The sequence below is a fragment of the Emys orbicularis genome, chromosome 1 (assembly GCF_028017835.1).
Source record: "Emys orbicularis isolate rEmyOrb1 chromosome 1, rEmyOrb1.hap1, whole genome shotgun sequence".
NCBI lineage: Eukaryota > Metazoa > Chordata > Testudines > Emydidae > Emys > Emys orbicularis.
Genome location: NC_088683.1, coordinates 178,293,878 through 178,315,566, shown reverse-complemented (window position 1 = coordinate 178,315,566; position 21,689 = coordinate 178,293,878). Strand labels below are relative to the sequence as shown.

The window sequence follows — 21,689 nt, the reverse complement described above, 5'->3', positions numbered from 1 at the left end:
CATAGATTCTGTTGCATATAAGGTGGCAGCTCAGGGCTGACCCAAAGACACATTGGTCCTTTTCAAATAAGGAAATAAGGGACCTTAAGCACCTCCTCAAGATTCTGAGATGTGGACCGGCATTAATCCCTGTTTTCACTAAGGAGACCCTGGGAATTGGTGACCACCTGTATGTCAGTACCTAAGACAAGCTCTGTGTCAGCTAATGTGATTTTCCAAGTATTTGAAATTCCTAGTTTACCACTATGAAAATAAATTCAGAATTGACATTACAGCTTATAAAATTTCCTATCATTCCCCTGTTAAACATTTTCTGTAGTTTGTGTGGTGGGATGGTGGGAATGTTTACATCTTGTTCATTTTTTAAAAAAATTACATGAAAAGACATCAGATATAAGAGATTGCTACTATTAAAAAACTACTACTGTTAATGAGAGAGACAAGGTGGGTGAGATATCTTTTATTGGACTAACTTCTGTTGGTGAAAGAGACACGCTTTTGAGCTACACAGAGCTCTTCAGACCTTCGAAAGCTTGTCCCTTTCACCAACAGAAGTTGGTCCAATAAAAGGTATTACTTCACCCACCTTGTGTGTCCCATATCCTGGGAGCAACACTGCATACTACCATTAATGTCAATGGTTGTATTAATATTGCAGTACTTATTGTGCATTTCTGTCCAGTGATTGCAATAAAGTCAGAAATTGCTAACAGAGAACAAAATTCTCCCCTGGGCTCTGCATTAATGATGTCAGTCCTGATATTTTTTCTCTATGGTACATGCACAGCATTGCCACAATATCAATAGGAGTTCCATACGTACAGTCAGAGCAGATTGTTGGAGTTGATATCAACTGTGCAGTGCTTAGAATTGTTAAAGAAGCCCTAATTTCCCTACAAGAAATTGGCTGATGTACTAGACAATAGCTGCATCATTAAACTTCCCCTTATTATCTGCAATGTATCGTTTATTTTTTATTGAGGAGTCTTATGTACGTTGCATGATGTGGCAGAGACGATCTTAATGGATGAAATTTTCCCCAGTGCAGGGGCCCTCTGCATAGAGATGAAATTTCACAGATTCCTACACCAGAAAGGATCATTGCTACTGTCTAGTCTAACCTCCTGTATAACACAGGCCACAGAGTAAATATAGGCCACAGAATAAATTTAGAGGCGCAGCAATTATTACTTCCCCCGCTACCTGACACTGATAGTTCTGAGATCTCCTCAAGAATTTCAGTTATTTGTCTGGAGAGTAGTAGTCAAATATATGTATATATGCGCACGCGGGCACACACACACACACACACACACAGTGTTTAAACAGATTGCAAGATTTTTATGTCTGCCAATCACAAAGTCCCGTAGGAGACTGTCTACTTTCAATTTAGTGCAATATACCTCCTAGTGTGAAATCGATCAAAGGAAATGTTCTTTGGTTTCGAAGAGGTTTAGAATGATTAAGGTCATACAATGTGTCTATAGCCTCAGCTATATTAATGCCTGTCTTCTTAAAGAATCATATGTTCATAAAAAGCATCTTTTGATATCACATCCTAGGTTAGGATGTAATCCAAATCCTTATTTGTGGAAAATGTGCATATTCCACAGATTTATCTACAATGTCCAGAGTCTAGGATTTCATGTTTTTTTTAAAAATTCTTGATAATCTTATCTTCATTCTATCAATCAATATACAGCTGCTGGTTTATTGAATCTTCTGCAGCTACATAGACTGAAACAACTGCACCCACAGAGGTACAACTTTTATACATCATTTTAAAGAAGTGTCAACTTCAAAGCCTTATTTCAACCACATAAGTTCCTACACTTGTAAACATCCATCCACAATGCAGTCACCAGCCATGAGTCATTGAAATTCAATTATAAGCACAGTAGAATTCAATCTGGGTTTGCCTCTGGAAGATCAAAGCAAAATGTCAAGCAGGCTGTGACAGCACAGGGAAATTTAGCAATAACTAGAACTATATACGGTATTTATATTTGAACTGCTGTCTCTAACCTTTTATTTAGGTTTCTTGGCTATAATGTCGGGGACACTGATCCTCCACACATTCATGGAAAAACAGATGGAATGACAGAATTAACATCTTTGCTTGGATTTTTCTACATTTTTTAGAATGATTTTCAAACATGCATGCATAAAAAGTATTAAGCACTTTTCTATGTGCAGTCCCCAGTGTGAGTAGCTTGAAAATCAGGGTTTATCTTTTTATGGAAATATATATTATAGCCTTTCTAGTTGTGAAATTACCCTCCCGAAGAATATCCTCTGCACTGATGTCTCTTTGGCTCTGGAGTCAGAAAGACTGGAAATAATAGCACCAAGAATTCTGAACTTCCCCTGTTGATCTTGTTAAGGTGTAAATTTTGAAGTATAACCAGTTATGCAGAATTCAAAAGTGACAGCAAGCAACATGAACTTTCTATGGTAGAAAATGGGGAGCCAGCCAGTGGAGAGATTAAAAATTGGGGGTGAAATAGTAATAAGAAAATATTGTCTATTTTAAAAAAAAGTCTCCCACTGGTTTAGATTTACGTTTTAATCAAAAAAAGAGATTTTAGAATATGTAATTCAAAATGGCAAAGATCAGAAAACTTTTGAAACTCCTCAGTGACCCCAGGGTCCACAATAAGAAGTCTACAAAGTCACAAATTCCTTTTAGGAATAGTGAAAATTCTCTTCAACAATTGTTTTCTGGTCCTTATTGTAGGATTACAGTTTCTTCCATGTGTTTTATGGATTTCAGCCGATTCCCTCTGGACACTCAGAACTGCTCTCTAGAACTGGAAAGTTGTAAGTTTGACTCAATCATGGTACCATATATATTCATTATATGTGCGTCCTTACCCACATTTCATTTTTGTCATAGTAATTCCCCCTTGCTAGATGACTTTCTACACTTACTTTGGAAGATATGTGACCTGAGCCTTTCAGTCTACACATACAGAACACTGGCCTTTCTGGGGACTCTTGGGAATAACCCCCCCAGAACACTGAATATTTTTGGAAAACAAGAAAGGTAAAGATGCTTCCGCCTACTTCTTAGGCATGGAGAATAGTACGTTGAAAGATGGAGTCATTTGTCCTTCAGCATAATTCATTTTTAAAGGTTATCTGCAAGTATCTGTGAATAACAGAATACAAAGGCTTCTAGATCTTGTTCTCCTGGTGATTAGTAAAAACCATACAAACTGCAGTCTCTATGGTACAAGCACCGAATGTTATGCCTGATAATGGTAGCCAGACATTAGAGCCGATTTAGGCCTGAACCTACTGTCAGGTTGCCTGAAGTGGCTCATGAACATGGGTGCCAACCTCAGGGCAAACTGTGAAGAAGCAGAGCACAAACTCCAAATTGGTGTTCTGTAATTAGATTTCATCAACCAAATATCAAGCGTGAACTCCTTAAGCACTGTAACAACCTTGGGCACTCTGGTCTATCTTGCCAGCCAGGCAAGCCTGCCTTTGTGATAGATGATCCCCTACACTAAAAATCACAACAGTATTCAGGTTATTCCCCGTTCCAAAGGACCAGTCACTTACCCCAGGTTAGTTGTACCTTAGATCTCTCACCAAAGACAACTCTTGTAGTCAATCCTGTAATAACCTAACTAAAAGGTGTATTAACTAGGAACAAGAAATCAGAGTTATTTACAAGGTTAAAGAAGGTAAACACACACACAAATGAGTTACAGTCTTAGGCTTCCAAAAGCTAATAGTAGCTGCTATATATACAAGCTCTGTATGTCCTTTAGGGCTAACGCAAAGTAAACCTCTTGGGAATCTCTTGCTTATGCTTAGAAGTATTGCTCTCTCCGAATTCTAAGCAGCATAGTGGTGATAATTTCTTCTTAACAGGGATTTTTATTCCCTTCCCCCAGCATTCAAGCTGTGATGGGACGAGGGCTTGTGGACGTACCCTCTTCATGGGTGTCAGAGAAGCAATTAACAAAGTCTTTTTTTGTCCCCTGATGTTCCACAATGGTGTGTCTGGTGTCTACAGGCCTTCTTTTGTTGGGGAGGAGATGACACCTCTTGTGGTAAACTAGTATTTGTAATGCTTCTCTCCTGACTATGGAGGTTTACAGGCTTAAGTCTGGTCTACATTACAGACCTATATCGGTGTAACTATGTTGCTCAGGGGTGTGAAAAATCCACATTCCTGAGTGACAGTTATACCAACCTAACCCCCTGTGTAGACAGCTCTGTGTCTATGTCGCCGATAGAGCTTCTCCCGTCAACATAGCTACCGCCTCTTGGGGAGGTGGGTTAACTATGCTGATGGGCGAGCTCTCTTCATTAAAGCCCTACAGCGGCACATCATTTTAAGCATAGACTTGCCCTTAGCAAACATTTTTGTAGTTACAGAGCAAACACATAAATATTACCCTGTAACATGGTATACAGATATTATAAGTAAGAGTAATACATGCAGCGTCCTACCAGCATTTCATAAAGTCTAAACACATTCTTTTAACTCTAATATCTGTTTTAACAATACAAACTGGTTCCTGGCTATGTTCAGCAAGTGTTCAGCAAGGACCAGGGGTCTTGGCAGGAGCTGGCACCTGGTCTGCCAGCATTGCATCTACTCATGCTGAAATCAATGGCAAACCTCCCATTGATTTCAGTGAGTGTAGGAGCAGTCCCTTAGAGTTCAATCCAGCAGCTGCGAAACATGTTGAATTACCTTAACTTCAATGGGAGTTCTGTACATGGAGTGGTTATGGGATCAATCCCTTAGGCAGCAATTAGCAGAGGTTTCCCCCATCCCAAGTGTGAGCTCACTGTGTGCATCTTGTACATTTCCATAGCCAAGATTCAAATCCAAACCAGTGTTGGGAGAATTGCTGCAAAGGTTTTACTACAGATAAGCCTCAAAAGTTCAAATAATTACCAAAATGTATCTGAACTCCTTTGGTTATCACAAGAAAGCCACTCTCGTGAGACTGTTGCTTGCTCCTGGTTCCAGCTAGGTTGGAAATACCCTGGGCCAAATCCTGAAGTCCTTGCTCAGTCAAAAATCTTGTTGACTTCGAAGGGAATTTTACCTGAATAAGGACCAAGTTAAAATTGAGTAATGACTTTAGAATGTGGTCTCTTGTGGCATTGTGAAACTTCTGCTTTATGGACTAGGCTGAAAAAAGAGAGAGCAAAGACACACAAAAATGAGAGAATGTAGGAATCAACTGACTGAATTTTTTCAAGCCTTAAAAAAATTGTTTGTTTTGCCACTGTCAAATAGTTTTTATTTTACAGGGGCAATTTTTTTCTCACCTGGCCTTGTTTGCCCACCCCTAACCAAGGACTATAGAAGCTGTAGAGCTCGGTGGAGAAAGGGAATTCCATTTTGCAGAGAATTTCAATATTGAAAAATATGATTTCATTCTGATTTGGAAAAGCAAAAATTTCAAAATGCTCTGTGAAAGGGAATGGAGTCCCAGGTCTGGGGCAGTTTGCTGGCTGGGCTGCCCCAGAGTTGCAGATCCTGGAAGCTCTAGGGTCCCAGTGCTGCTGGGCTGGAAGGAAAGGCAGGATTCCGTCGCGACTCTGGCTGGGTTCCATCAGAACTTTGTCAAAATTGAATAATCCCTGTGGAACATTTAGATGTCGATGAACTGGTAAATTCCGACACAAGAATGTTTCGCTGAAATTTTTCCGACCAGCTTGAGTTAAGGTGCTGTCCCCGATGAAACAAGTGGAAGCTTCAGCCTAGCAGAGTTGGTAATTTAGCTTTTATTTTTTCTTAGATGCTTATAATGAAGATGATCTGATGCTGTACTGGAAACATGGGAATGAGTCGCTGACTACGGATGAGCAGATCTCCCTTTCCCAGTTTTTCATTGAAGAGTTCAGTGCTTCTAGTGGACTAGCTTTCTACAGCAGTACTGGTATAGTATGCTTGTTGGCATTAGAAGATAAACACCTAGCTCAACCATACAGCATATACTTTACATTTTATTTTACTATTAATAGATAATGATGAGCATTATCATTTCCACTAAGAAAACCTAGAATTATAAACTGACTGATCTATTTGCTCACAATGGATCTGTCTTCACTCTGGCTCCCAGTTTTTTTTGAATTACATTACATATGTAATACGCGGTCTATATAACACTGAGGTGCCATATAGTATCTAAAATACTGGTCTCTAAAGAAGACCCTGTAGAAAGGGGGCATGTAGAGCAGTAGCAGTGTTGCCAGCTCTTGCACTATTTGGTCCTTTTTTTAAGGCCAGGTGATCACAGGAGGATCTCAGCTTTCCCTTTTTTTTTTTTTTTTTTTTTTTATAAAGTAAGTTTCTAGCCCTCTTGGTTGCAGAGAAAAAGCTTGAAAATATGAACCCAGAAGGCTCAAAACCTAGAAGGCAAATAAAAAGAACCCCAAATCTATTCTTTTTCCAAAATCTTATGGCTCTATGGGCCTGACTCATGAATTTTGAATGCTAGCTGTGAAATGTTGCGAAAACAATCCAGTAATCATGATGCCTTCACAGCACAGCTGACCTCAAGGAACGGGTATGCAGAGCACTAACAACTATTCTAACTCAGCATTAATTGCTCACTAAATTTTTCATGTTTATACAAAAAGTTTCAGAGGAAAATCCCTCCTCTACATCATAAAAATATTTATGGAGACCCCAGTGCAATCTTGTTTCAATATAAATATCTGCCCCAAAATATGGGTCTTAATTTCCTCTTGTGGTTCTGGCACTATTCATAACCTGAAAAGAGTTCAGGACCTTTTGAGAGTATTATGGTCATGAATTCATCCACGGCTGTTTTTTATCTTCTGTATATTGTGCATGTGATCCTAAATACTGAAACACTTCTGTACCTAAATACAGTCACAGTATTTTTTAAAACTGGTAAAAATAATATGCATGCTGCGTGTGCTATAGTATCTATTGTGAATCAATTCATTTCAGTGAGTATGTTGCTCCTCAATTATCAAAGCTTATTAATGGAGTAGAGGTGATTTCATGTAGTATGGTGATGTGCATAAAGCTTAATAAAAGGCTTTAAGACATGCAAATAGATTTATTTATAGGAGAGCTTCTTTTTAACCTTTAGATAAAATTCATTTAAAACTGCAATGTTTGCACTTTAATATCTGCTATTAAATTCAGCAATATTTGTAACTAGTATTGAGGTTGTGATGCCATCTAGCTAAACTTGGAAAAATTCACAGTTTGCACGGACACTTCATCCTTAGCTCTGGCTCTTGTGAAAAAGTGACATAAAACAGTATAAGCTAAAGGCAGAATTCCAGATTTAAAGAGCATCTTTAACCTGAAAAATGTCCATGTGAATGTCAGTGGGGAGCTCCACGTTTGTTGCACCTCACTGATATCCACGTCATTGTGCTCATTTTACTAGGAGAAAGATTGAGGGTTTCTTCCATTACTGCTGGCACCCCACAGTGAGGCTGGGCTCTGAAAGTCAAGCTGGGTCATTTTCACCTCATTCACCTTCATCATTTAATAAAAGTTCTGCAGAACAAATGAGGCCCTCAGTGGCACATGTGCAACTTCATTGCCTTTAGATCAGGCCATCAGTGATACCTGTGCAAACCCCTGGGCCTGGTCCACACTAACCCCCCACTTCGAACTAAGGTACGCAAATTCAGCTACGTTAATAACGTAGCTGAATTCGAAGTACCTTAGTTTGAACTTACCGCGGGTCCAGACGTGGCAGGCAGGCTCCCCCTTCGATGCCGCGTACTCCTCTCGCCGAGCTGGAGTACCGGCGTCGACGGCGAGCACTTCCGGGATCGATCCAGGATCGATTTATTGCGTCTAGACAAGACGCGATAAATCGATCCCAGAAGATCGATTGCTTACGGCCGGACCAGGAAGTAAGTGTAGATCTGCCCCTGGTCTGCAGTGAGTTTGCAAAGGTGTAACTGATTGGAACTTAATAAACACACGTGTTTATGAAGTGCTGGCTCTGCAGGGTAAAATAATTAAAAGCAGGAAAGGTGTATTTTTGTCACTGAAATCAATGAGATATGACTGAATACACACAAGGAGCAAATCTGTTGAGTAAAATGGGGCCTTTTTCTTGTAGTCACTTGTCAGAATATAACTGCACTTTAGCTTTGTTTTGCCTGGAATTTATTATAGGATGCTGTATTTTTTTCTTTTCCTTTCCTTTCTCATGGAAGATGGTTATTAAATGCAGAACAGCTCCTCTTATGCTAATAACATTACTGAGCAAGTTCAGGGGGACACCAATGGTGGTGTGACTCTGATAGGAGCCCTCCTGGCAGGAGGGGCCAGAGGACTGATGAACAGAGACAGAAGCTGGTCCTATAGGGTACATATACACTGCAGCAGGGAGCGAGCCTCTCAGCCTGGGTAGACAGATTTGCATTAGCAGGGCTCAAGCTAGTGTGCTAAAAATAGCTACATGGAAGTTGCAGCTCGGGCTGCCACTCAGGCTCTCAAGCCTAGCGGGTCAGGTGGGATTGAGAATTCAAACTGCAGCATCCACACTGCTATTTTTAGTGCACTAGCTTCTGCCCTGCTATTGTGAGTCTGTCTCCCCGCGCTGGGAGTCTGGATCCCAGCTCCAGTGTAGACATACCCCTGGACATCTCCTGCCGACAGAGATCTGGGTTGTCCTTTCCTGTAGATCCCCGTTATCCACCGGTTTGGAAGTCCTCATCCCTTCCTCACTTTACCATCCTCTAACTTCTCCCCATTTCGGGAACATTTTGCAAGGAACTCCATGAAATAAAGCTCTCAGAATTCTCCTGCCTCTCTTTCCCCTCTCCAGGGGTTCTGCAAAGGAGGAACCAGTCTGGACCATAGTTCTGAAGAAATTATTTTTTTTTAAATAAAAATCCTATCCCAGGCTAAAACCATGTAGGCTATGGCCTTGGCTACACTGGCAATTCACAGCGCTGCACTTGCTGCGCTCAGGGGTGTGAAAAAACACCCCCCCTGAGCGCAGCGAGTGCAGCGCTGTAAAGCGCCAGTGTAATCAGGGCCTGCAGCGCTGCACGCTCGCTCGCAGCGCTGCAAGCTATTCCCCTCGGAGAGGTGGAGTACATACAGTGCTGCGAGAGAGCTCTCGCAGCGCTGGCAGCGCGACTACACTCGCGCTTCACAGCGCTGCTGCGGCAACGCTGCCGCGGCAGCGCTGTGAATCCGCGAGTGTAGCCAAGGCCTTTGTTTAATTTTAGATTGGATTGTTATTATCAGGTGATAAATTCCTAAAAAAGCTCTTTAAGGAGTGTTCTACTATAATCTCATTCATGCCTATATTCTCACTGCAAAGGCAGGTTCTGGCTTTCCAGCCATTTCTGTCTTCTTTTAACCTCACTCTGTACTCTAAATTCACTGTTGTTCCTAGTGTTGTAGCTGTGTTGGTCCCAGGATACTAGAGAGACAAAGTGGGTGAAATAACATCTTTTATTGGCCCAACTTGTGTTGGTGAAAGAGACAAGCTCTCGAGTTTACACAGAGCTCTTCTTCGGGTCTAGGAAAGATACTTGGAGTATCACAGCTAAATACAAGGTGGGACAGATTGTTTAGCATAAGGAGTTAATGTGTTGTAAGAGACTATTCCAGGTGAAGTGGGAAGTTAACACCTCTGCAGTCTTAGAACAAAGGAGAACCTGCTTCAATATGAAAAAAAAAAAAAAACACCCCACACCACTAGTTGTCACCTATCACCCCGCATTGGAACCCATATGGGGTATCTTTAAACAATTACTCATGGGGATCCCATCCTGAAAAAAATCTTTCCTGAACCCCCACTTCTGGCCTTCAAACAACCTCCCTAAGTTCATCATCAGAACCAAGCTCCCCACAGACCAGGACCCACCAACTCAAAGCAGCACTGTGCACTGGACCCTCCAATAACAAAAGATGCAAAACCTGCAGACCTATCGCCTCTGCTAAGATGACCAGTACCCGCCCACAACACACCATTCAAGATCCATGGTGCTACCCATGCCTATCACATGTGGTGTACCTCATCCAGTGCACTAAATGCCTCCATAACAGCTATGTGGGTGAAATGAGACAATCGGTATGCTCCTGAATGAGCTCTCACAGAAAAATGATAAAAACAACAAGGAGTCTGGTGGCACCTTAAAGACTAACAGATTTATTTGGGCATAAGCTTTCGTGGGTAAAAACCTCACTTCTTCAGATAGAAGACAAAAACGCCACGTCACCTGTGGGCAAACGCTTTTCACAAAACAATCACTCCATATCTGACCTATCAGTCCTCATCCTCAAAGGAAATCTGCACAACACCTTTAAAAGATGAGCCTGGGAGCTAACATTCAGAACTTTGTTAGACACTAAAAATCACAGACTTAATAAAGACAACAGAGGGTCCTGTGGCACCTTTAAGACTAACAGAAGTATTGGAGCATAAGCTTTCGTGGGTGAATGCCCACTTCATCATTCACCCACGAAAGCTTATGCTCCAATACTTCTGTTAGTCTTAAAGGTGCCACAGGACCCTCTGTTGCTTTTTACAGATTCAGACTAACACGGCTACCCCTCTGTTAATAAAGACACTGGATTTATGGCTCATTGCAACAATCTATAACCCACTAACCCTCCTTTGTCTATGACTAAACAGAAGATGGTGCAATAAAAGATATTACCTCACCCACCATGTGTCTCTAAACTCTGAGCGTCCAGTGCTGCAGAATGTCACCCTGGTAATTCAGTGGATGGCACTCTCTTCTCTCTGAAATCAGTTCTAAACTAGCATCCATGCCTGGTGCTAGAAAAGGAACCATACTGTTGAAACATAAAACAACTTTGAGCATTTGCAGCAATAAAAGACCTCATGCCACTTTTCATGGGAGCAGGGATGTCGGTCTCACTGTCCTAGCCAAATTCCATTTTGGAAACATATATTCTGCCTGCCTGTATTCTCCCAGAGGTTTCAGTTTAAATTTTTTTCATTTTCTGTCCTCAACTGTAAAGTAGTATTTTTCTGCACCTTTAAACAGCTGTACTGTTTCACTCCAGACATAGCTCCATTTTAGTGGTGGGTGGATAACAGTTTGTAAAGCATTTTGAGATGAAAGTCATGATATAAAATGAAGGCATTATTTTTATTTATTTTATTTATTTATTTATTATTCCTTAGAATACTAATATAATGTAAGGGCAAGCAAAGTGGAAAGCAGAGGTTGGTCAGAAGAGTGCTTATATTTATGAAAACATTGATCTCTTTTTTTCTCTGCTCTCTTTCTTTCAACAGGTTGGTACAACCGCCTTTTTATAAACTTCGCCCTAAGAAGGCATATTTTCTTTTTTGTGCTACAATCCTATTTCCCAGCTATGCTGATGGTGATGCTGTCCTGGGTTTCATTTTGGATTGACAGAAGAGCTGTTCCTGCCAGGGTATCACTGGGTAAACCTTTTTGCAATCTAGTCTTGGAGAGGGATAGGAGGGAGAGGGAAGAGGGCTTTAGGTAGTTTAACTGGGTTCTGATTGCAGTGTATATATGGCCACGTATCAGATGGGTGCCTAAGTGACAGCATCATTGTCATCCTCACATATCCATTCCTTTATACATCCTCTGCCCTTGGAAAGGGGGAATTTTGCACTCCACAAATCAGTTTTATTGTACTACAAAACGTGTGAGGGGGCACTAGAGGGAGAGGCATTGTCTGTGGTTCCCCTCATGGAATTTCATTTAAATGCAGCTGTCACGAAGAATCAATTTGCTCCTCTGTGGACGAAGCAGGCAGTCTGGCCCCCCAAGTCCTGCAAATTTTGGGGGGAGGGGAGAATATTCAGGAGGCATGGGGCTATCTATGTGGAGGCCTTGTGCTTCTGCACTAGCTCAGGGGCCCATTGACCTTTCCCCCCACCTTCTGGCTCCCAATGCGGCTGTCCTGCCAGGACTTATCCCTCTGACAGATGCCCATGGAAAGCCATTCGCCTCCCCACCCCACAAGGCGATGTTCTGTAATGCAGAAGGAGCAGGGAGTGCTGAGGAAAAGGTAATATAGACTTGGAGTGGAGGAGAGGAAAATATGCATGCCAGCCTGGCCCGAACCCACCTCCAACACTTGTATAGATCCTCAAATCCAAGCAGGATTCTCAATGGGTTCCTGGGCAGCCGCCAGTGCCCCAGAGGCCGCTGACATCATACTCCCCCTATAGGAGATGGAGATCTGTGCATAAACAGGAGTCCCTGTGTGTGGACTCTAGGAAAGGGATGATTTCCCTCCACACACAAAGCGAGCAATTTCTCAGCGATGTTGTAAGTGCTATAGAATAGTGCTGTGAGGCAGTTTAATATTTTGATTCTATCATTTAGAGTTGGGTTATGTTGCATTTCTAAATGTTCTGTTGTATTAAAATGCATGGGGTAAAATTTTAAAAAGTGCCTAAGTTACTTATGAACCTAAGTCTCATTGTCAAAAGTTGACATAGGTATTTAGGGCTTGATTTTCAAAGGTATTTAGGCATCTAAAGATTCAGATAGGTACCTAACCTGTTTTGGTGGTTTTGAAAATCCCACTAGGGCCTAACTCCCTCCTTGAAATCAATGGGAGTTAGGTGTCTAACCTGCTTAAGACCAGATTTTCAAAGGTATTTAGGTGCCTAACAATGCAGGTAGTCACATCGGAGCCTTGGTGCCTAAGTCACTTTTGAAAATAGGACCTAGACTCTTGTGTCACTTAAGTGCTTTTGAAAATTTTGCGTTTGGTGCCTTAACACTTTGCTCAGTAAAGGCCTGACCTATGCACCCTTCTGGATTCAACACTCACAGGATTGGGTGTATAAGAAACTAACTGGTCACTTTTTATAACATGATAATTTTCTCCAGCGATTGATCACTTGACATCATTTCAAACCTCTGTCTTTGATGGGAGATTAACACTAATGGCCTGGGAATTAATACAGTTTTTTCCCCAAGATTAACATCTCTTTGAGAATCTGGTGGAAACATATTGCTCTATCAAATGTACCTGTAATGCTTCCAAGTCCCATTGCTATAGATTTAAGAATTAATGGTGGCGTTCCCATTATTCATTCTTACTATCAGAGCATCTTTGATCTCAGAAACTGATTGTTTTGTCATACTTCTCAGACAAGGGAAAACTTTGAGAACTCTAGTGTAAAATAACAACATCAACTGGAGTTAGAGCTGCTAAAGAAAATGTTTTTCTGTTGCCATATTGATCTTGGAAAAAGGAGACCTGTAAAGAATGCGATTCCTTTTTATTGGAACAATCAAAATTTATAATATATAAGAAGATAAGATATAAATTATTTGTTGGTCTAAGAAAAGTTGTTAGGAGATATCCTGTCTACTGCTATAAATGAAACTCCTGTTTCTCTTTATGTATGGGAAAACTATCATGCATTATTTTGAATAAAGTAAAAATTCTTGGAAGTCTCAAAAGGTGATCTAAAAATGTTGATAAGACTGTGCTCTACTGAAGTTAGCAAGTTACCAGTTTTCTTTCTTTAAATTATATGTGAATTTATATATTGGAAAGAGGATAACAGTCTGTGAAGGTCAGTTGGTCTGTTCTGATATGGCAATTCCTATGTAGTCAGTCCCCATCCCTTTTAAGTCATTTCCATTGTGGCCATTGCACTACCCAAAATAAAGAGAGGTGGCACTCGGTATTTAACAGCTGGAGAATCACTTCACCACATAGGGTTGCAGAGATGTAGCTTAGATCACAAGGTCCTGTTGTGTTATTTTTTCCTTTGAGTCAATGTGGGACAATGAAGTGCCATCACGACACTTCACACTGTACTGATGTTACATGACATAATGTCATTGTACAACACAATGAATCTCTTGGTTCTCTTCTCAGTTGCTAGAATTGAGTGGGGGGGATCCCTCCTCCCACCTGCTTGTCAAGGAGCTGCCATAGTAATCTAAAAAATACCTTCCTAATTTCTAAAGTGAATTCTTGGGAAAATTGTTTGGGCTTGATTGTGGTTTTTAAGGCCCTGGCTGTGCTTAGGGAGTGAGTGAGAAAGAGAATAGGAAAGCATATTGCTCCAGTAGTAGCTCCCAGAGGCATAATATTCCCCTCACTTACGCTGGTTTTACACTGATGTAGTTCCACTGATTTCAGTTGATTTAATCTTGATGTTCGCTGGTGTCAATGAGAAATGAATTAGGCCCAGCACACACAGCGGTGGCATCTTCTGCAACTTTTAACAGGATGCATTGGACACATTGTCCCTGGCACCAGCCTAGGTGTGCTGACCACAGCCCTGTCTTCACTCCAGTTCTTACTCATTTTCTAGTGCTGCTGTTGGTACTTCGTTCTCCTGGACCTCACATGGAATCACAAGTAGCATCCTCTCTGTGTTCACACTCGTGCAGAGCTAGGACTAGGCACATTGTAGCCCTTTATGTGACCATCAAATTTCCCATAGAATGAACACAGAGGTGACCTAATGAATCTGGTGGTGTATTTGGTAGGTCCTGTAAAATGGCCCTTCATGGTACACCCCACATTTCATAGCCTGTACAAAGAGTTGAAAAGGGGGATCGACTGGTTGCACCCACAAAGCTTTCTGATCAAGCAGTTGGTGGCCAGTTAAATAAAAACAATTGGATCTTTTGTGTTAATCACTTCTTTCTTTGGCAGGTATAACTACTGTGCTGACCATGTCAACCATAATCACAGGAGTAAGTGCCTCAATGCCTCAGGTGTCTTACATAAAAGCTGTGGATGTATACTTATGGATCAGTTTTCTTTTTGTCTTCCTGTCCGTCATCGAATATGCAGCTGTGAATTATCTCACCACAGCAGAAGAGAGAAAACAACTCAAAAAAAGAGGGAAGGTACAAACGTGTGTGTTTTGTTGTCGTCAGACAGCCTCACAGAAGCCACAAAGTAATCCGAATACAGCAACATGCCATTGCATTTTGTGACGTGTGTGCTGTGACTATGTTTGTCTCTGCTCAGTGACTAATTGATTATCCATTCTTTCCTCCTCTTGGCTGATGGGAGGGAAGGTACGTTCCCTCTCCTGGATCCTGAGTAGGTCTACTCTCCCCTGTTCTTCTGGTGGGAGAAGATAAGGGGACTCCATACCTATATTTCGCTCCTGGGGAGGTGGGAGTGAGAGTCTGTCCATACTTTCTCTGCCCCTTCTGGTCGTTGAGAGGGAAGGTCTCCATCAACTCTTTCTCCCCATTCCTGGTAATTGAGGGCCCCTATCTTTCTTCATTCTGGGATCCTGAGTGGGATGGGATCTTCCCCCTGATGGCCAACGGGGTCTTCCTACTCCTGCTTCCTGAAGAGGAAAGGCCTTTTCTCCTTTCTCCCTTCCCCCAATTATTTTTAGTGATTTTTGATTGGAGAGAGAGGTCACATGGCATGGTTCTGTTTCCTGGTGTGATGAGTGACTGTGTTGGTTCTTAGAATCAGATTTCTAATGTGAATAATCACATTGACAAGTTAAAAAAAAATGCTTTCCATTAATCTTTCTAATATTCACTTAAAATACCTTTTCCCACAAACATTCCCACCTGGAAACTCATTCGGTAGATAATCCGAGGGAGGAGAACACATAAAAGGGGCTCATATAGCTCTAGTGAATTCACTGTTTTATTCAAGAGAATATTCATAGAAAATGTTATGAGGTGTTCTCCTAGCTGTAGCTAACATGGCCCTGCGGATACTAGACAAATCCCACAAGTAGGTATTCACTTGCTCATGTTATGAGGTAGCCACATTTTTTTCCATCCAGCACAGCCATTAGCAGACAGAGCCTCCATGTGGATGATTATTCAGTGGATAGAGCTTCATTATTTAGCACTCCAATGGCTGCTGCTTACTCACATAATAATTCTCTGTTGCCAGGTTTCAGGAATGTATAACATTGATGCAGTACAAGCAATGGCCTTTGATGGCTGCTATCATGACAATGAGGCTGACATTGATATGACCACCTTTGTGGTCCACTCAGAAGAGAGCTCAGCCCGGGGACGGGCAGCCAGCATCCCCAACCTGGATGCAACCCGAATAAAAAGGAAGAGATCCTTGAAAGGAAATGTGGGCAGGATTATTTTGCAGAACAATCACGTCATTGACACGTATTCCAGGATTATATTTCCCACTGTGTATATTGTATTCAACTTTTTTTACTGGGGTTTGTATGTATGAAAGGAAAACACTATAATCTATGCACTATTTTGCATGTAAGGATAGCAGAATCTATGTTTTTAAAAAAACCAACAGCAATAGAAGAAATGTTTAAAAGTTTCTGAAATTGATTCAGACATCGGTCAAGAGGATGTTGGTTTGGTGACAGAAAAATTATGAATTAAAAACCCAAATAATTCTGGCTTCTTCATGCTTTTACATCAGTTTTACTTCTGAATGTTAAGAAGATTTTTAATTAACCCACTCAGTGCTTCACTGTGGTAGCCTTACCCAGGCTACTTCCACTGTTACATAGGAATTTGCATATCAAGGGACCTTGCACCGCACTGCTAAATAGTTGTCAACTCCAGTAAAAGGGACTTAAATGTATTATCCAGTCTAGCATGCTGTAACCATTCCTCCCTATTCAGCCTCTTTGTTCATTGCCCATTTGTCACCCAGGTAAGTATGATGCAGTCAACATGAGAATTCTTCTCCAAATGTCTCCTCTCTCTCTTTGCTTCCTGCACGCCTGTTGTGCTGGCCAGTTAGCTATATACCTCAGTAACCTTTGTACTTGGATGGCAACTTGGCGGAAGGGGATGATGGATGAGCAGTGAATAGGGGACCAGCCACAGGCAGGAAGTGAGCTGGATGGAGTTACACCATTAAGGCCTCATATAACCTAAGGCTGTGTCTGACTTCCATGCAGCCACTCATGTTTTGGAGTGACCTTAGATCATCATTCCTTGAAATGTTGACAGTATTTTAGTAGCCTAGGGGGCAGTCCCTTAGCTGGATGAATGGGCTGGTACAAAGAGCAGACCTGTCAACTATACTTCATTACAAGGTATGTCACTCATTTTGGACCCCATCTAATTCAGCCTCACACAAACCTGCTGTTATTTTCCTGCTTCCATAAATTATTCAGATCGGAACTTTTAAGGCTGGGATTTTAGAAAACTTTATAAAAGGAAAAGGAAAAACAAATTCCCAATTGTTACAAGATTCTGGCTCTTCTATTTTTTATTGTACACGTCAGTTTGGGTTTTTATCTCACATCTTGGTCTTGGAGGTTGAAAGTTATGGTGAGGAGAATCTGTGAATGGCTGCTTGGTCCCATGATTCTGATCTTAGATCAAGGTACTGAAGATCACTGAGAGTGAGAACTACAACATAGAGGAAATTAAAGGAAAAAGTTATGCAGAGCAGAGCCACATTCTCTCATCCTGTCAATCCCCAGAAAGAATCCTGCCTTGATTTCCCTTTGGTTCAGGCAATGGGGAGTCAAACCTAGGGCACCAAGGCAAAAAGAAGCTTAGCAACAGCAAAAAAGAATCAAGTAATTGTGGAATTACTTGCGTGACTTGTCCAAATTAGTAGCGCTCTCCCTAGGAAATTTTTGTCTCTCATTAATAAAATGAATTCAACGTGAAGATGTGTGTTAGTCGAAAATGTCAAAAGCTAAATGCCTGCCACTGCTGGGTTAAAATAAAGGAAATGGAAATAAAGTTGAAAGCATGAATCACTTTCTGGCATGTATGATTTCACTGCTGTGATACTATTTGTTCATAGAATGATGATGTCTGCTACTCTGCAAAAAGCATTTGTCAAGATCCCAAATATGGATTTGGAAAAGTTGGTGAATCACTGCACACAGGGTGACTGAAATCCACGGAGTGAGTGGGGATTTTTGGCCACCACTTTACTGCCAAACAAATTATCAGCGCTAATATTGTTTGATACTGGTCCAGGGAATCCTGTCACGGCAAGCAGAACTGTGCATTTGGAATGACAGTGTTGGGAAAGTGAAGCCAAAGGACACACAGATCCTACAACAAAGCCTTGGTATTGGTACACGAGGTCTCAGGCTGAGCAGATTTATGTTACATAAAAAGAGTTAATACAGCATCCTTATTGTGCTGCCATCGCTACCCACAGATTACTCACTCTACCCTGCACATATGCTCCAGTCTGTCTGAGAAGGTCCCATCCAATTGTTCCAGTTGTGCGCTCTCAAATTTTTAACCCTATGAACTACTGTAAAAACATCACTTACTGTTCTGCTGTATTGGAACAAATATTTTCCCAGTAGCTGAAGGACAATCCACAGCTGCCAGTATAAATACCACCACTGGAACTTCTTGGTTGTAATTAGGTAATTCCTATTCTAAAATTCTTACTGAATAGCTGATAGCAAAAGTTCCATAATACTGAATGCACAACTCCTAAAACAGCCTGGCAAATGGGAGAGCAGGTGGAGATGTTTACAAAGGGAGAGGAAAAAAGTCATCTCTGTCTTTCCTTTCATAGCACAATTTCTTTAGTTTTCTGATGCACTAGGCTAGTTTAATTTGTTCTGAAAGCTGCCCATTCCAATTAGAAAGCAATTGTTTGGCATGGTGGAAGAAACAGGTATTTACATTGATACAGAAAGCAAATACAAAAGTAGCCATTGGTAAAGTGCTTTCAACAGGAAAAGCAGAATGTAAATGCTAAGTTAAAATGCCAAAACAGAGACATGCCATTTGCTCAGACAGCCAGTCTACACAAGTTGCATACATTGGCTGTGAAGCTTATAATTTTTTGACAATGCAGTGGGAGATAATGCTGAACATGATGCAGTAAATTTTCAAAGGGCCGCAGAAAGACTTTGTTCACAAACCCATTACGTGTATGATTAATAAATAATGACAATTAGCACTTATATACCATATTTCATCTTCACAGAGCTCTCCAAATATCAAGTTACTAATCGTCACAGAACCCTTTTGAAGTAAGTATCTTCCAGATCGGGAAAGTGACACACATTTCTTAGTACAGTCAGTTTCTTTAGTGTTGACACACTATTTGCAGGAAATCTTATGGTCATTTGCAAACATTCAGGTAAACTAGGTTTTATCCACAAGTGCATTCAATTAAAGTTAAAATGTCACAAATACTTATGCAAATATGTAACTGTATGGGGGCTTGTACACCACCACTTATGTCGCTCAGCTTGAGTGATGTAAGTTACACTGACCTAAGCGCTGGTGTGGACAGTGCTATGTCAGCAGGAGAGCCTCTCATAGAGGTGGGAGCTCTCTCGTCAGCATAGAGTGTCTTCACCAGACATGCTACAGTGGCACAGCGCTTGTGTAGACTAGCTTGAGTGTTCACTTCAGAAGCATTCACACAGTGATTCTGAAAAGTCTTTGTGGGTTTGGGAATTAACCAATCAAGGAGCAGAAATAACATCATGTGATGACGTAGGTCACAGTGACGAATCACACTAGGATCTGGGCCCCATATTTTAGCATCTGTTGCTACATCAATCAGTATGAAGAAATCAGACATCCTTTAATTGTTGATGTAAGCTTCAATATCACAAACCCCAAGTCTGGAGAGTGACGCTGATTTTTAAAGACTTATAATAAGAGACAGTGGTACATTTATATATGCACGTAATTTGCATGGAGAAGTATGCAGTAGCTCATCTCAAGTGGTCTGCTTTTCAAAGAGCTCAAAATAAACACCATTGCAGGTACCCAGGTATCTTTGGAGTGGTAACATGGAATTTATAAATTTAAATAAATTTTGCTACTTATCCTGACTGCTGGGTGAGGTCATGGGTAATATTAATATGTGAACCCAATAGCAAGACAAATTAAAGAATTTTTTTTTTTTTTTTTAATTTATAGCCAAATGAGAGGGGGAAAGAGGCTTAACAAAGAGATTTAAGTTTCACTCTTTAATCCTTATGAAAAAAGTTTCTTATCTGTTTAGATTTGTCCGTTGAAACGCTTTTTCCCTACCTAACCAGTCTGGATGTGCTCTGCACTAATCAACAACCCATGATCATTTGTAGTTTTCAAAAGTGGGTTTATTTTTTTTAAATTGGTCACCTGGTGACAAACTGGCACAAATAGCACCAAATGGCACAAAATACAAATTTGTCCTTTCACCCCAATTACTATTATTATTTAATGTATTATAGTTTACTATTTTATTTAGTCAGCATCCAGGAGTTTGCTAATACAATACTTTGCTAATAGAATTCTTTCAAAAGGGCCAAAATTAGTTGTAGTTTATGGAGTTATAAGTTTTTGTAATATGTACACCTATAGATTCGAAAAATGACTCAGACTACTTGTAAGGCGAAAGGCTCTATTATTCCCCATTACCAATTTCCCAAACCACCTAGTTAACATCTCTTAGTCATCTTTGTTATTTTTTTCTTGTATATATCTATCTTATGAAGTTCTTTAGTTCATTTTTTTGCTGATTATACTATTTTGTATGTGGTAGGTATTTTATTACTATGAGCTATAAATGGACAGCGACAGAATTTTAGCAAGATCCAGTTAATATTTTCTGGCATTCCACTTAATGTAAATAAAACTATATTACTAGCTATGTTACTAAATGTAAATAATTATTTCTAGGACGATTAATATATTTAAAATGATTCTGAATATTTATCCAAGACAGTAGATTATTATTAGAATGGTTCAAATCTCAGCTTTGGAAATATAGAGGAATGTGGCTAAATTTTAAAATTTATATTGATTCTGTACAGGAAACCCCACAAAATGAATCAAAATTGAGTTTTCTATCTTGTTTAATGTATTAGACCAATTAACAACTAGTTCCGGTGTGGCTTTTTATCTATTGTGAATTGTTATAATGTAGTTTCCAGATTGGTTTGGGCAAAGGAGGAGGAACCATTTCACTGACAGATTTTTTTGTCTAAAATGGTGGCTGTAAGAATCTTCTCGGGGGTTAGAATAAATCATAGTGAGATGGATTAGGCCTTGTATAGATTGGGAAAACAAACGGTGGTTGAAATTGTGTTATTTTTCCCATGAGGCTAGATCACAACCAGTGAACATGTGCAAAAAGGCGTTAACCTGTGTCTATAGCAGGGGCAAAGATGTAATTGTAATTTTATTACCTAACATTATTATGTCTTGTTTGATATCATGTTAACTCTTCTATCAATCTAGGCAAGGCTTTAGTGGATGGGGTGGTCGAAGATGGGTGATAAAATGTATTTGCCCTATGAATGTCGCCTCCACTTAGTATTATATGGGGTAAATATATGTGGAGCTGCTATCCAGGTGATAAAATGCAGAACTATCGGATACATTTTAGAATGCCTTGGTTTTACAGCCTGATATCTCCTGACCCTGCAGGGCTCCGGAATGGGAGTTTTGTTACATTCAGAATGGGAAATTTCCTCCCCTTTCCAGTGCGACCCAGACTCCCTGCTAGCCAGGAAATGGCATGAGAAATTAGTCTGTAAAATCCTGACATTCTATATAGAAAAGCTGTTTTGTTGTACATTCAGAAATTTGTTTATTTCTCTCTCTCTCACCTTGTTCAAATGGACTCATAGTAACTAAAGCCTCAATTCAGCAAGTATTTAAGCACAATCTTATGTTTAAGGCTGTGCTTAAATCCATCTATATTCAGCAAAGCATTTGAGTACATGTCTGTAAAAAACAGCTTTCAGCATGGGGCCTAAGTCTTAACAGGAGGAGGGATACAAAGCTAGGGTTACCAT

General features: G+C 40.5%; 1 protein-coding gene across 1 annotated transcript in view; it reads left to right on the top strand.

The window, feature by feature from the left end:
* GABRR3 (gamma-aminobutyric acid type A receptor subunit rho3) overlaps nt 1-16,165 on the top strand; it is a 36,518-nt gene extending 20,353 nt beyond the window's left edge. Inside the window, exons 5-9 of the mRNA XM_065420263.1 lie at nt 2,738-2,820; nt 5,778-5,918; nt 11,268-11,420; nt 14,642-14,838; nt 15,863-16,165. Coding sequence (XP_065276335.1) covers nt 2,738-2,820; nt 5,778-5,918; nt 11,268-11,420; nt 14,642-14,838; nt 15,863-16,165 — 877 coding nt within the window. The remainder of the gene's footprint in view (nt 1-2,737; nt 2,821-5,777; nt 5,919-11,267; nt 11,421-14,641; nt 14,839-15,862) is intronic.
* Nucleotides 16,166-21,689: the final 5,524 nt, after the last annotated feature.